Raw genomic sequence first — 16,180 nt, 5'->3', positions numbered from 1 at the left:
GCCTGATAAAAAGATATCCGACATTGTAGTAGCCATATACAGACTCAGACTTGGTTACAAGTGCTGCTGGGAGGTAATAAACCCAATAGTTAAAGAGTGTCACATCTGTGAAACAGATACAAAGGCGCCACTATTACACTACTTACTGGAATGTGAAGCTACTGAAGCCCTGACCATCAAACTCAACATTAATCCAACGACAGCAGCTGCATTAGATGCACATTCCACCGCCACTACAATGATTAGAAAAGCAGTTGAGGAATGGGACTCACTAGTGAATATTCTGCATCTACATCCACCACCAAGATAATGTTATTAAAACACGACTAAAACAGAAGCGAAAAAGAAACAGGTAAAAAGGAGGAAACCCCACCTCCATTTAGAACCGGGCTCACTATGGCCTGTGCAACATGGACATTTCTGAGTAGCTAAATCTACAACAACAACAGCGTAAAGTTTGTGTTGTATTTCTGCTACTCTCCACCTTGCTGTTAACTCGAGACCTGTTTCTGCCCTTCTCCCTGGCCACACACTCTCCTACTGCCTCCATCTACTGCTATCATTACCAGTTATTATATATCTAAGTCAATACCTCAATATTTAATAGTTTTCTCAAAATCTCTAATATTATACAGAGACTAATTCCAGAGTAAAAAAAAGATCTATCAATAAATGATGTATAATATATTATTGCTTCCCTTAACAAGTATTTAAACGATGGGAAAATAAATTATAAACTGGGTTTATGTTCATGTTTTATTGGAGTAAACTGTGTAGACTACAAGCAGTGAGTTATGAGTAACTTCCAGGACAACTTAATGTGGAAAACAACAGTTTGAAACACTTGATAGACAGGACACTAGAGCCTCTTCCATCTGGTCGAGGCAGTGTGACGTGTTAGAGCCAGGGCTTGCCTGACTATGCCCCAGGTCGCTTGGTGGGACTGGTCGCTGCCAGGATGTACCTCTACCAAGGTCATGTCTCTCAAAGGTATTGATGTCTTGTCTTTCATAGTATCAGAAGCCATACTAATGTCCTCTGAAGGCTGGCCCAGGAATAGAGAGATTTCGTGGAAGCGAGAGATTTCCTCCAAAGTGGGCACTTTCTGGGCTGTTGACTGCGGGCAGGGAGGGGCCGGTGACATGACCTCTGAAGTGTTAACAGGAGCCTTAACCTGGAAGGTGGTAAATGTTGGCCTCGGCACATCCAGAGAGCTGCTGGCGACACTCAGGGCGTGGAGAACATTCTGTGTCTGGCCAAGGGGCCAAGCAGACTCTTGACAGGAGCGTTTGAGCCCATCAAAGTTGGTTATCTCATCCTGGAAAGTGTTGTAGGACTTAAGCTGTTGCCCACATGACTTTGATGAGGTTTGTACCTGAAAACATAAAACATAAACAATAACATTGTAGATCTAAACAAGATTAATATAGTAAACTACAGTACTATTTCGCTTGGAACAATGCGGCTTTCACATTGGCCGGGTAATTTGTTGATGTTGCAACAACCTCACCTTGTTAATGAAGCAACGCAGAAAGTGCAATAGTGTTAATAACAGCAAAAGTCCTCCCAAGACTAAGACCTCGATGATCATCTCGTTAGTCTTCTGAGTGTCGAGCTGTCTGCAGGGAAACAGGGAATGGTCGCTGGAGGAGTCAGTGACTGAGAGAGACGGACTGTGTCGTTATTGTGAACACTGATAACTGATGATTGATGATTGATAAAGATTAAGCCACCCAAGAGGTGGCACGGGCATGAATAGCCCGTAAGTGGTACAATTTTGTTTTTTGTTTTTCCCCCAGTGTTCTGAGGTTGCATTTAACCATCAAGCTGTTATCGTGGGGGAGGATACTGCTTCACAGTCTTTATGAGGGTGTCCAGCTGCTGGACACCTTTGTTGACCAGGAGAGTGGCTGTGTTGATGGCTTCAGGGTGGCCACTGCATGATTCAGGAACTCTTAAAGCTCTTCTAAGGTCACTGGTTGCTTCACATTCCAGAAGATAGTGAAGTAATGGCTTTTCTGTGACAGTTTGGCAGAAGATGCACTCTCTCTGTCGGGGTTCACCAATCTCCCAGTTGCATCTGTAACCTAGACGTAGTCTATATAGCCTAACTGCTATTTCCCTGTGGATTCCTTTTGGGATATTTAACCTTTCTAATTTGGTTGCCTGAAGATACCATGTTGCAGATGGCGAACCTTCAGCTATTCTCTGGTGTAGGTAGGCTTTGTTGAGATGTGAGAGTTTTTTGGTGATGATGTTTTTTATGTTCTCTAGGCTGGGTTGAATTGTTTTATGTATCACTGGATGACGAGTTGCCAATTTAGCAATTTCATCAGCTTTTTCATTTAATGGGATTCCAATATGGGATGGGATCCAGTTTAAAGTTATGTTGAGGCCTTTGCCTTGATCACGATCACATCACTGACGAGTTTGCAACCTGCAGCCGTCACGGCCGGACGTGTCTCTTGTTGCTCCTCACCTGCGAGCTGCCTAGCCAACCAGATAGTGAGGGGGTGAATCCTTCGACCTGCCCAGGAGGGTGGGTCAGCTGTATTGCCTCGGCTCGGCCCTCGCCGGTACTAGCCACACAGTACCATGGCCTTCAAAGTTAAGGCACGGTTCCTAGAGAACCACGCTTTCGGACGAGAAGAAATTCTCAACGTTCTCAAAGCCACCACCAACACAGTACCAGACGACATCCAGCAGGACGACGAAGGTATCGTCCTCTCTTACTCGACCGGAGATGACCTTGAACACCTGTTCACACCTGCTGCTACATCTGCACTCTATGATGCGGATATTACCCTCATCCAACCACGACGCTTTCAAGCTGAACGAACCATCTTTGCCAGGAGAGTAAGCTCATGGATCACCGAGCACGAGGTGGACGTTATCCTGAACAGTATCAACAGGGAAAACGAAAACATGACAGCTGTCTCAGCAAAAATCATCGCCAACAACAACGACACTCGCTCCACCTTGAAAGTGACCTTCACTACAGCTGCCGCAGCGGACCAGGCCACCACCACAGGATTTAGGTGCTTAGGCATCAATACTCCACCAGCTTCAGTGCACAAGGAACGTTTTTACGAGGTAAGCCAGTGCTACAAGTGCTACCAGTACTCACACGTGACCAGGAAGTGCCCCCAAAGTGTAAACAGGTGTAGTGTCTGTGCCAAGGACCACCATTATAAACAGTGTCGCGCCGATATCACGTGTTGTGTAGTGTGCGGTGGTGACCATATTGGTATTTCTCATTTGTGTCCTGTGCGACAGGAAGAAATTAAGAAGCTCTTGACAGCTGGACGGGCTTCCGCAACTGCTCGTGCTCGTCAATAAATCACATCTCCCGCTATTGAAACATCAAGTAATCAGTACCCATAGTGCTAAGCTCTCTATGCAAAACCTGTGTCTATTATAACAAAAATTAAGATAACATAGTCTAATATCAAGTGAACAAATTACACACAAAATAAGTCCGTCGTGTGTATGTAAACAAGGGCCACTTGGAGGTAGGCCCACCCCAGTACCCTCTTGTGTGTGTATTCTTTCAAATAGTGTAACGTACTCAGGTAACTAGTGCCCAGACACAGAAACTAGACGCCTCTACTGTATGATAACTAGTGGGAAAATGCAAGTAATGTAATCTAACAAGTGAACAAAACAAATTAAGAGTGCGACACGTGGTAGCAACACTGGCCGTCCATACAGCCTCTTCCAGGCCTATCTCAAGTTGGTAAACACCCACGGTCAACACCCACGGCCAGCTCCCACGGCCAGCACCCGCGGTCAACTCCCCCACCGGTCAACACCCCACCTTGTAAGACCATCACCACTGAACAGAAGTGTTCAAAAAATGGCTTTGATAAAATCGTGCATAGAATGCAACATGAAGGTAGATTACCAACAGAGCTTTCAATGCCAACTCTGTTCAGCAGCCATACACAAAAAATGTGCCAACATGACTAACAATTCAAGGAGAAATGGTCCCAGTGACCACTCTGTGTACTGGCTCTGCAAAAAGGATGATGTAACTTTTTTTGAAATTGATGGAAATCCTGGATAAAACTCCCGCCGAAAACAGAGAATTACTAATTAATGCCTGCATAGCAATTTCTAATGTCTTCAAACAAACTGTACATGACACCAAGGTACAACCAGCTGTAGCACAGAGCTCGGTGGCAGCGGCGCCTGAGCAGGGCGCGGAGTCGGGGATGCCTGAGCAGGGCGCGGAGTCGGGGATGCCTGAGCAGGGCGCGGAGTCGGGGATGCCTGAGCAGGGCACGGAGTCGGGGATGCCTGAGCAGGGCACGGAGTCGGGGATGCCTGAGCAGGGCGCGGAGTCGGGGATGCCTGAGCAGGGCACGGAGTCGGGGATGCCTGAGCAGGGCGCGGAGTCGGGGATGCCTGAGCAGGGCACGGAGTCGGGGACCCCTGAGCAGTGCGCGGTGTCACAGGCACCGGAGCAGAGCGCGGTGTCACAGGCACCGGAGCAGAGCGCGGTGTCACAGGCACCGGAGCAGAGCGCGGTGTCACAGGCACCGGAGCAGGGCACAGTGTCGGGGGCGCCGCAGCAGGGTGCGGTCCCTGGCAGAGGGAAACAAACAAAACAAGGCCCCAACATCTGTTGGTATTACAGATGGGCTACCTGTAAGCATGGGGAATCGGGAAGAATAAATGGAACATGTACACACGATCACCCTAGAAAGTGCAGAAACCTCCTCAATACAGGTAAATGTACCAAAAGCTGTGAATTCTTTCACCCAGAAATTTGCAAGAACTCTTTGGACAGGAAAGAGTGCTACAATGCTGAATGTCCAGCTTTTCATATAAGAGGTACCAGGCGAATAAAACCGACAGACTACCACTATGAAAACAGCCACTACTCCATCAACCGGGATAATTTTTTAGCAAGAGGAGGAGGAGAAGAATGGCTAAAAATGACCAGACTCTACCACCAACTCGGTCAAATGCTAGAGAGGACGCACACACAGTGGCCTCCTTACCAGAGCCTCAGATATTAACACCAAGTAAAGCATCCAGCACTTCCACTAACACGATAACATCATTTATATTTGCCAACATCCAGGGTATAAAAACACGCAAATCCAACAAAGTTCATTTTATAGATGGTCTCCTTCATGAGGCAAATGCAGTGTTTGCAGCCCTAACGGAAACTCACACAAAGGACTACCTTGATGGTGAAATATGGATCTCAGAATACAATCTCTTCAGATGTGATAGGAAACACCGGCTTCAGGGTGGGGTCAGCCTCTACATCAAAGACACACTCATCTGTACTGAGCTGCTAAACACCTCAAATGATATGGTGGAAGTGCTGATAGTCAAAATAGAGATCCTAAATGTAGTTGTTGTCCTTGTATATAAGTCACCGGAGGCAAACCCTCAGCAGTTTAAAGACCAACTAATGAAAATAGAACACTGCTTGGAAAACCTCACAAATCCAGCTCCGAACATCATCCTGCTTGGGGACTTCAACCTACGGCACCTGAAATGGAAGCACCTGGCTAATACAGTAATATCAGAAAGAATACCAGGAAGTAGCCTAAATGAGCAGGCACATGCAAATGACCTGCTACGGATGTGCGATAGCTTTGCCTTAAACCAGCAAATAGTAGAACCAACTAGGAAGGAGAACACGCTGGACCTCATTTTCACTAATAATGATGAGTTGATCGGGAACATAATGATTACAAATACCTGTTACTCAGATCACAACTTAATTGAAGTTCTGACAACCATGGGAAATGGACCTTCAAAACCAGTCCAGATTCCCGGTGGAGGAGATTTCAGCAAATTCAACTTCAATAATAAACGGATATAAAAAAAAAATAAGCTCAGTAGCACTAGAAATATGTTCAAACCGCATACCCCTAAGAAAAAAGAGAAAGAGATGCAGATTGGAACGGGAACGTCGTTCCCTATATAGGCGAAGAAAACGAATCGCGGAACAACTTGAAAGTCGCACCCTATCTCAAGAACGGCGAAGAAGGTTTGGTAGAGAAATAGAAACAATTGAACTCAAGCTACAAGAATCATACAAAACCCAGGAGAGGCAAAGAGAGCAAAAGGCCATCAGTGAAATAGAGAGAAATCCGAAATATTTTTTCTCCTATGCAAAATCAAGATCAAAAACCACATCTAGTATCGGGCCCCTGCGAAAGGGAGATGGAACTTTCACAGATGACAACAAAGAAATGAGCGAGTTACTGAGGAAGCAGTACGACTCTGTTTTCAGTGAGCCATTAAATGCACTAAAGATTGATAACCCAAATGAATTTTTCATGGATATGATACCAACATCAAATCACATATCAGACGTCGCCCTATCCCCACTAGATTTTGAAGAAGCCATAAACAGTATGCCTATGCACTCTGCACCAGGCCCGGATTCTTGGAACTCCATATTCATCAAGAACTGTAAAAAACCACTATCGCAGGCCCTTCACATTCTGTGGAGACAAAGCCTAGATACTGGCGTTATCCCTGACATACTAAAAACAGCAGAGATAGCACCACTCCATAAAGGAGGAAATAAGGCAGAGGCAAAAAATTACAGACCGATAGCACTAACATCGCACATCATAAAAATTTTTGAGAGAGTGCTAAGAAGTAAGATCACAAAATACATGGAATCACAGCATCTCCATAACCCCGAACAACATGGTTTCAGAACAGGGCGCTCTTGCCTGTCGCAGTTGCTGGACCACTATGATATGGCATTAGATGCTATGGAAGACAAACAAAACGCTGATGTAATTTACACAGATTTCGCAAAAGCTTTTGATAAATGTGACCATGGTGTTATCGCACATAAAATGCGTTCAAAAGGAATTACCGGGAAAATAGGCAGATGGATCTACAATTTCCTGACTGACAGAACCCAATGTGTAATAGTCAACAAAATAAAATCCAGCCCATCAACCGTGAAGAGCTCAGTCCCCCAGGGTATTGTGCTTGCTCCAGTACTTTTTCTCATCCTCATATCGGACATAGACCAGAACACAACCTATAGCACTGTATCATCCTTTGCAGATGACACTAGGATTTTCATGAGAGTTGGCAACATAGAGGACACGGCAAACCTCCAATCAGATGTAGATCAGGTCTTTCTATGGGCTACAGAAAATAATATGGTATTCAACGAGGATAAGTTTCAGCTCATGCGCTACGGAAAAATTGAAAATATAAAAACAGAAACCACATACAAAACGCAGGCAAATCATAACATAGAACGAAAAGGCAATGGAAAGGACCTGGGTGTACTCATGTCGGAAGACCTTACCTTTAAAGAACACAATAAAGTAGCCGTCGCAACTGCAAGAAAAATGACAGGTTGGATAACAAGAACTTTTCACACTAGAGATGCTATACCGATGATGATACTTTTCAAAACGCTTGTGCTCTCTAGAGTGGAGTACTGCTGCACAATGACAGCCCCTTTCAAAGCTGGAGAAATTGCTGACCTAGAGAGCATGCAGAGATCCTTTACTGCTAGAATCCACTCAGTAAAACATCTAAATTACTGGGACCGACTAAAGAGCCTAAATCTGTACTCCCTTGAGCGCAGGCGGGAGAGATACATAATAATTTACACGTGGAAAATAATTGAGGGGCTGGTCCCAAACCTGCACACAGAAATAACACCACATGAGACCAGAAGACATGGCAGGATGTGCAGAATACCCCCGTTGAAAAGCAGAGGTGCAACAGGTACTCTGAGAGAGAACTCTATCAACATCAGAGGCCCGAGACTGTTCAACACGCTTCCACTACACATAAGGGGCATAACTGGCAAACCCCTCACAGTGTTCAAGAGAGAACTGGATAAGCACCTCCAAAGGATACCTGATCAACCAGGCTGTGACTCATACGTCAGGCTGCGAGCAGCCGCGTCTAACAGCCTGGTTGATCAGTCCAGCAACCAGGAGGCCTGGTCGACGACCGGGCCGCGGGGACACTAAGCCCCGGAAGCACCTCAAGGTAGCCTCAAGGTAGGTCACCATTCAACATGCAAGCCGCCATTTTCCCGGAGCTCCCGGGGGAAGGAGTAGCCGCCCACCAACGTACCAACCAATGGGGACCCGGCATGCAGTCCGGCAGCCAACCAGCTGCCCAATCACAGACCCAGCCTCCACCTCCACCACCAGGCTCCTCCCATTCGTCGACTCAGACTTCGCCACGGCAGTTGCCGGTTACTGTCACCGACCTTAGCACTGCACATGCTCTCACGAAACTAGTGAGCGACATTACTGGTTCCAACTACCGAGAATTTGTGAGGATTCTAAATATCGTCTACAAGGCTAACGGACTCCAGACCATCATCGTACCTGACGAAGTCTTCCCCACCTCTGCCTCAGCTTCCACTTCAGTAACTGAGCCGGAAATCACTGTAAACGCTGCCGCACTTGTTGACCTACTGTATGCCACTGTTCCACCCACCACTCCAGTTGCTGCTGACCCTACACCAGACCCAGTACAGGCTGTTAGTCTCTCCACACAAGACAACGACCCTCCTGCTCCTGTTTATGCGTCTTACAATTGCCCTAGAGACCTGAAATATACTATTTCTCAGAAACGTGTCACAGCTCGGGAGTGGAACATCGACTACGAAAACGGACTGAACGATGACGGAACCCGCAGAGAGTTTTGGTACGTTGAGGCTGACACAGTTCGTTACTGCACTGATGTTACCATGCTCCACCCTGCCATTATTGACCCTCAATACTACGGGAAATATCCGAAACACGCCGCTATGATAAAGAAAGAAATTCAAGAACGAACGGGCAATGAACCTTCAACCCAGCAGAGTCAACCAACACCTCTTCATACCAAACCTTCAGGGACCACTGTGCTAGTCCCCGACCCTTCAAACCCATTGTCGGATGATGCTCCAGCTCCTGGTCCAGCCTCGGACATTGCTGTGAACGATACTGAACCTACTGCAGCTGCAACATCTGCTCCTGGCATGGTAGCAACCCAGAAGCCGACGACTTCTCATCCACCATCTCCTGTTACATCTCCACCCACAGTACATACATCCACTGAACCTTCTACATCTGCAGTAAGTCCTACCGCTGCTACTAAACCATCAGGAACACTACTTCCAAGACCCACATCTCCTGGTATGTACTCATCTGACTCATCAGATGAGGATGTCTCTGTGGGAACGACATCTCCACCTTCACAGAAATACAACTATTCATCTGCCGATTTTCTTTGTGACGCTATTGATCCCACAGCAATGTCAACACGAAGTCGGACCGCCAAGAAAGACAAGCCGAAAACAAAGACCAAAGATCAGACCGTGCTCCCACCATCAAGAAAGAAGTAAACCAATGAAGTAATCAACCTTCAATTACCATCAACTGCCAGCTGCTTGCGTTCCTGGCCTCTGCGTGGACTGCAAATGACGCCCTACTCAATTCTACTTCCATCTACTCAAGTTCTAATCCGCGGTGGTTGGGCCACCGATCTTTCATCTCCCCTCTTCACCTCATCTCCAGATCCTTGCTCAAGATTTCTGCAACCTCGCCCCGTTCTTCCATCCCCTGCTTGCCAGCTCTATTTACTTTTTCGCTTCGCTTCGCCTTTGCCTTTAGCGACTGCTCCTTGATACAAAATGGTGGTAATTATTTCCACATTATCTTTCCACTGTTTTTGTCCTAGTATTTGAAGTGCAGCTTTTGAGTCTGTGTGTATGATTGCATTTTGAGTGTTTTGTGCAATCACATACGCGAATGCCTGTTGTATGGCGAACAGCTCAGTTTGGGTTGATGATACTAGTCCTCCCAGTCTCCAATATGCCTGTACGCTGGTCGTGCAAAGAGCAGCGCCAGCACTCTCATTTTCTGTGTCCACCGATCCGTCTGTGATGATGTGGGTGGCTCCTGCTACTGTTATGCTATACATTTGCTCTTCTATTATGCGCCTTAGGATTGTCGGATCATAGGCAGCCTTTTTCATTGGGAGACTTTCTATTACTATTTTGAAAGTAGGCTCTTCCCACGGCGCGGAAGGAGTGTAATTTGGGTGTGGATGATCACCCTCTCTATCTAGAATCATGTTTTTTAAATGTAGTCTGTTTAGGACTTTTCCTGCTCTTGCAACCCAAGAGTTTCCATTGTTTTGGCCTAGTCCAACCACCAAAGCCTGCCGTACTGGGATTGGATCAGAAGAAATAATTATCTTACTGATAATTGTAGCTGTCCTTTGTGATATTCTTTCTTGTAGAGAGGGCAAACCCGTCTCCAGTCTAAGAGTTTCAAGCCTGGTCCACATGGGGGCTCCCAGTGCAGCTCTCATAGCATTGTTTTGGGCAACTTCAAGCTTTTTCCACTGTTGGTGTGATAGATTTGTGAGTGCAGGTGCGGCATAATCGATCACTGATCTGACTGCCTGTACATAGTATGTGCGAAGGACTTGCAGATTGGCTCCTCCAGAAAGGGAGGTTAGAGACCTGAGGATTGCCGTCCGGGCCGCAGTTCGCTCTCTCAAGTAAGTGACCTCAGCATTAAAATTCATGTGTGTGTCCAGGATGATTCCTAGATACTGATAGGTGTCGACCCATTCTATTGGTTGACCCTGTACTGTGAGTTGAATGTTGGGCTTCGCTAATTTTATGGGCATGGCCTTTGACTTTGAGGGGTTGAGTTTGATCCCAATCTGTTTTGCCTCTTTACTGATGCAGTCTAAGCATTTGGGTGCAAGGCGCGCCGCATCCCTTCCTTTTATGATGATGACAAAGTCGTCCGCGTAGTTTAGCAGCCTGCAGTGATGTGGGAGTTTTAACCTCATTATTCTTTCCATTAAACAGTTGAAGAGAAGAGGGCTGAGAATACCTCCTTGCGGTGTACCATTTTCATGTCTTTTGTACTCAGAGACTGTGCCATGAAGTTTTACTCTTGCTTCTCTGTTTATGAGACAGTTTTTGGTCCAGGAGAGCAGGTTGCCTCTGACCTCTTTGTCAATGAGGCAGCAGAGAATAGCTGGGGCGTTAGCCAGTTCAAAGGCTTTTTCGAGGTACAGGAATATCAGAATTCCTGGTCTGTCATTCAAATGGGCTAACAGAGTTGTAATACATTCCACTGTGCCAACCCCTCTTCTATAGGCATACATGTCATGGTGCAGTTTAGGCATTTTCCACTCCAGTCTGTAGAGTGCCATTCTGTCAGCCGTCTTGGCTGCAACTGCTAACGATTGATTGATTGATGAAGATTAAGCCACCCAAAAGGTGGCACGGGCATGAATAGCCCGTAAGTGGTGGCCTTTTAAGCCATTACCAGTATCAAGAGCTGATACTGGAGATCTGTGGAGGTGCGAATGCACCCTGCATGACGGGAGATGTCTCCCTTATGAATGTGTTAAGATGAAGATGAAGCAACCCAAAAGGTGGCACGGGCATAAATAGCCCGTAAGTGGTGGCCATTTTAAGCCATTACCAGTATCAAGAGCTGATACTGGAGATCTGTGGAGGTGCGAATGCACCCTGCATGACGGGAGATGTCTCCCTTGTGAATGTGTTAAGATGAAGATGAAGCCACCCAAAAGGTGGCACAGGCATGAATAGCTCGTAAGTGGTGGCCCTTTTGAGCCATCACCAGTATCAATAGATGATACTGGAGATCTGTGGAGGTGCGACTGCACCCTGCGTGACGGGAGATGTCTCCCGGACCAAATGGTGACTGCTAACTTGTTGTTGTTATAGATTCAGCTACTCGGAACTCTTGGTCATATAGTCCTTAATGGCCCGCCTCACTCCCCCTCCACAAACCACCAGCTGAGGCCTACCCGTAGAATAAAGGTAAATGCAGAAGGTATATTGACCCCTACATCGTTGCCAGAATCTCTCTCACCTCAAATACAGTCACAATACCCGTAATATATCTAGTAAATTTGAATCAGAAGTTTTGCTGGGTTCCCAGCCATATTGGTGTTTCTTTCAATGAGCGTGCGGATGCTGCCGCTAAGGAAGCTGTCCGTTCTTGTCCCATCTCCCGCAAAGGTATTCCTTATTCCGACTTTTATCCTGTTATTCATTCTTCCATTCTTGCCCGTTGGCAGGGTTGTTGGTCCTCTGTGGTTGGTAACAAGCTGTGTACTCTCAAACGTAGTGTGTCCCCATGGCCTTCCTCCTACCACGGTAACCGGCGGTGGGAAACTGCTCTGGCACGGCTGCGGGTTGGTCATACTCGCTTAAGAACAAAGACAACTGCAGAAAACCCATTGGCCCATACGAGGCAACTCCTATTTACAACCTCCCAATCTCACTCATATAAATGTCCAACCCATGCTTGAAACAATCGAGGGACCCCACCTCCACCACGTTACGCGGCAATTGGTTCCGCAAATCAACAACCCTGTTACTGAACCAGTATTTACCCAAGTCTTTCCTAAAGCTAAACTTATCCAATTTATACCCATTGTTTCATGTTCTGTCTTGTGTTGATACTTTTAATACCCTATTAATATCCCCTTTGTTATGTCCATTCATCCACTTGTAAACCTCTATCATGTCACCCCTAACTCTTCGCCTTTCCAGTGAATGCAACTTAAGCTTTGTTAATTTTCCTTCATGTGAAGGATTTCTAATTTGGGGAATTAATTAGTCATCCTACGCTGGACACGTTCAAGTGAATTTACATCCATTCTATAGTATGGCGACCAAAACTGAACTGCATAATCTAAATGGGGCCTAACCAGAGCTAGATATAGCAGAAGAACCACACCAGGTGTCTTGTTACTAACACTTCGATTAATAAACCCCAGTGTCCTATTTGCCTTATTACGAACATTCATGCATTGATCCTTTTGTTTTAAATTCTTACTAATCATAACTCCCAGATCCCTTTCGCAATCCGACTTCGCAATCTCAACACCATCTAGCTCGTATCTTGTAACTCTATCATCATTACCTAGCCTCAGAACTTTACATTTATTAGCATTAAACTGCATCTGCCAATCCTTTGACCATTTCAAAACCCTATTTAGATCAACTTGAATAGATAGTGAGTCCTCCTCCGAATAAATTTCTCTACCGATTTTCGTATCATCGGCAAATTTGCAAATGTTGCTACTCAAACCTGAATCTAAATCATTGATATATATTATAAACAACAGAGGTCAGAGGACAGAGCCCTGAGGCACTCCACTTAAAATATTTTCCCACTCTGACTTAACCCCATTTATACTAACTCTGTTTCCTTTGGAATAGCCATGCCCTAAACCAACATAATATAGCACCCCCAATACCATGAGCTTCTATTTTTTTAATTAGTCTTTCATGTGGCACTGTATCAAAAGCTTTGCTAAAGTCAAGGTACACAACATCACAATCCTTACCACTATCAACTGCCTCAACTATGCTGGAATAAAAAGTTAGCAAGTTTGTTAAACATGAACGGCCATTTGTAAAACCATGTTGCTTCTCATTTATTAATTTATGTTTTTCAAGATGGAGACGAATTGTATTTGCAATTATTGATTCAAGTAACTTTCCCACAATAGACGTTAGGCTAATTGGCCGATAGTTTGACGCAAGTGATCTATCTCCTTTCTTAAAAATTGGTACCACATTAGCAACCTTCCATGACTCTGGCACTCTGCCTGACTCTATTGATTTATTAAATATGGTAGACAGTGGCTCGGAAAGCTCCTCTTTGCATTCTTTAAGCACCATGGCAAACACTTCATCCGGTCCTGGGGATTTGTTTCGTTTTAGTTTTTCTAATTGTTTAATTACATCCTCCCTGGTAACTGCTAAACTAGTCAACCTGTCCTCATCCCCACCCACATAGACTTGTTCGGCTGAAGGCATATTGTTAAGTTCTTCTTTAGTAAATACAGATATAAAATATTTGTTAAAAATACTACTCATCTCCTTATCATTATCCGTTATTTGACCTGTCTCAGATTTTAATGGACCTATCCTTTCCCTAGTCTTAGTTCGATATAACTGAAAAAACCCTTTAGGATTTGACTTTGCTTGCTCTGCTATGCGAACTTCATAGTTTCTTTTTGCTTTCCTAATCTCTTTTTTAACATTTCCAACCAGTTGTATGAATTCCTGTTCTAAACTGACTTCCCCATTCTTGATCCTTTTGTACCAAGCTCTCTTTTTACCTATAAGGTTCTTTAAATTATTTGTTATCCACTTTGGGTCATTAGTATTCGATCTATTCAATTTGTATGGTATACTACTTTCCTGTGCTTTGTTTAGAATATTCTTAAATAAGTTATATATTAAATCCACATCGAAATCCCCTTTTACGTCACCTATCGCTGGGTTCATGTCTCGCTCTAAGACCGGCCCACACCCCATACCCAAGAGTTTCCAATCTATTTGACCCAAAAAATTTCATAGGCTATTAAAATCAGCTTTTCGAAAATCTGGCACTTTAACAGAATTTTCTCCTACAGGTCTATTCCATTCTATGCTAAATTTGATTATTTTGTGATCACTGTTCCCTAGCTCACTCCCTATTTCGATGTCATTAATTTGTGTTTCCCTGTTAGTTAACACTAAACCTAAAATATTATTTTCCCGCGTTGGTTCCTTAATGTGTTGCGTAAGAAAGCAATCGTCAATTAATTCTAGAAAATCTTCTGCTTCACTATTCCCTCTTTTGTTCACCCAGTTTATTCCACAAAAATTAAAGTCACCCATGACATAAATACTGTTAGATCTAGATGCTCTAGATATTTCATCCCATAGATGCTTTGCTTCCATTCTGTCTAAATTTGGTGGCCTATATATAACTCCTATTATAATATTATTTGCTTTTTCGTTTAATTCTATCCAAATAGTTTCTGTGTGTGGCTCAGTTTTGATTCCCTCTTTGAGACTACATTTCAAATTGTCCCTAACATATATGGCTACTCCCCCTCCTCGTCTAATATATCTATATGTGTGAAATAGTTTAAATCCATTTATCTGATATTCAGCTAATAGTTCTCTATTTTCTACATTCATCCACGTTTCGGTAAGTGCAATAATATCTATTTTTTCTGTGCAGACAAGAGCATTTAATTCATTAATTTTATTTCTTAGACTTCTATTGTTAGTGTAATATATCCTAAGGGAATTGTTATTTTGAGGCCCTTTTCTTTCCCTGATCATTTTGCCAATTCTTTTCCCCACGAACACATACTTTTAATACCTCCTTCCTCCAAATCAATTCCCATACCACTATCTACTAACAGTTTAAACCCAAACAAACACCTCTAACCACTGGTTCCAACGAGTTCGCAACAGCAACAACCCCAGCCCTCGATAGATGCACCCCATCACGAGCATACATTTCATTTCTTCCATAGAAGTGTTCCCAGTTGTCTATGAAAGATATTGCATTTGATTTGCAATATCTTTCCAGCCGGCAATTGACCCCAAGTGCCCTCGACATCTATTCATTACCCACTCCCTTTCTTGGAAGAATGCCACATATGATCGGGATTTCTCCCTTGCTCCTAACTAATTCAATGGCTGTTCTGAATCTCTGTATTAGTTCCTCACTCCTAACTCGTCCAACATCATTACCCCCTGCACTAATACAAATAATGGGTTGGTTCCCATTTCCCGTCATAATATCATTCATGTTTCCAACAATATCACCAATTCCAGCTCCCTGATAGCAAACCCTTAATCTGTTCCCCCTATCTCTGACACAAAACGTTCTGTCTAAATACCTCACCTGGGAATCTCCCACAACCAAAATTCGCTTCGGTACCTCCTTAACTTTCTGAGCAGCCTGAGGGGCGTGCGCTCCGCTGCTCCTCGCTGAGTGAGTGCTCCGTTCCGAGTGAACTGCAGGCTCACCACAGCACTCGTCCTCCAACACGGCAAATGAATTTGCTGTCCTTAGGGCATCTGTAGGTGGCCTTGTCAAGGTCTTCTTAAGACCCCTGTCCTTAACGACTCTCCACGATGAGGTCCCGTCAACACTGGTCTCCTCCCGAAGTCTCAGCCGTCGTACCTCCTCCCGCAGGGAATCCATCTGTGCTCTCAGAGCTCCAACCAGACTCACCAATCTTAAGGCGACTCATCTTACAGTCGCTTAACCCATGGTCACTTGGTGGAGCGCCGCCCTGCTCCTTATTGTCCAAACTGCATTGTCCCTCTTTCAGTCGTGCATATCCTTCTCGAATGTCCTGACTTCCAGGA

General features: G+C 44.8%; 1 protein-coding gene across 1 annotated transcript; it reads left to right on the top strand.

The window, feature by feature from the left end:
• The first annotated feature begins 8,110 nt into the window (after positions 1-8,110).
• LOC123761183 (mucin-2-like) lies at positions 8,111-9,355 on the top strand. Its single transcript, XM_045747127.1, has one exon. The coding sequence runs from the start codon at positions 8,111-8,113 to the stop codon at positions 9,353-9,355; it is 1,245 nt and encodes a 414-aa protein (XP_045603083.1).
• The last annotated feature ends 6,825 nt before the right edge of the window (positions 9,356-16,180 follow it).

This window comes from Procambarus clarkii, unplaced genomic scaffold, assembly GCF_040958095.1.
Source record: "Procambarus clarkii isolate CNS0578487 unplaced genomic scaffold, FALCON_Pclarkii_2.0 HiC_scaffold_103, whole genome shotgun sequence".
In the NCBI taxonomy this organism is placed as follows: Eukaryota; Metazoa; Arthropoda; class Malacostraca; order Decapoda; family Cambaridae; genus Procambarus; species Procambarus clarkii.
The sequence above is the reverse complement of the archived record's forward strand: the minus strand, read 5'-3'. Positions and strand labels throughout refer to the sequence as shown.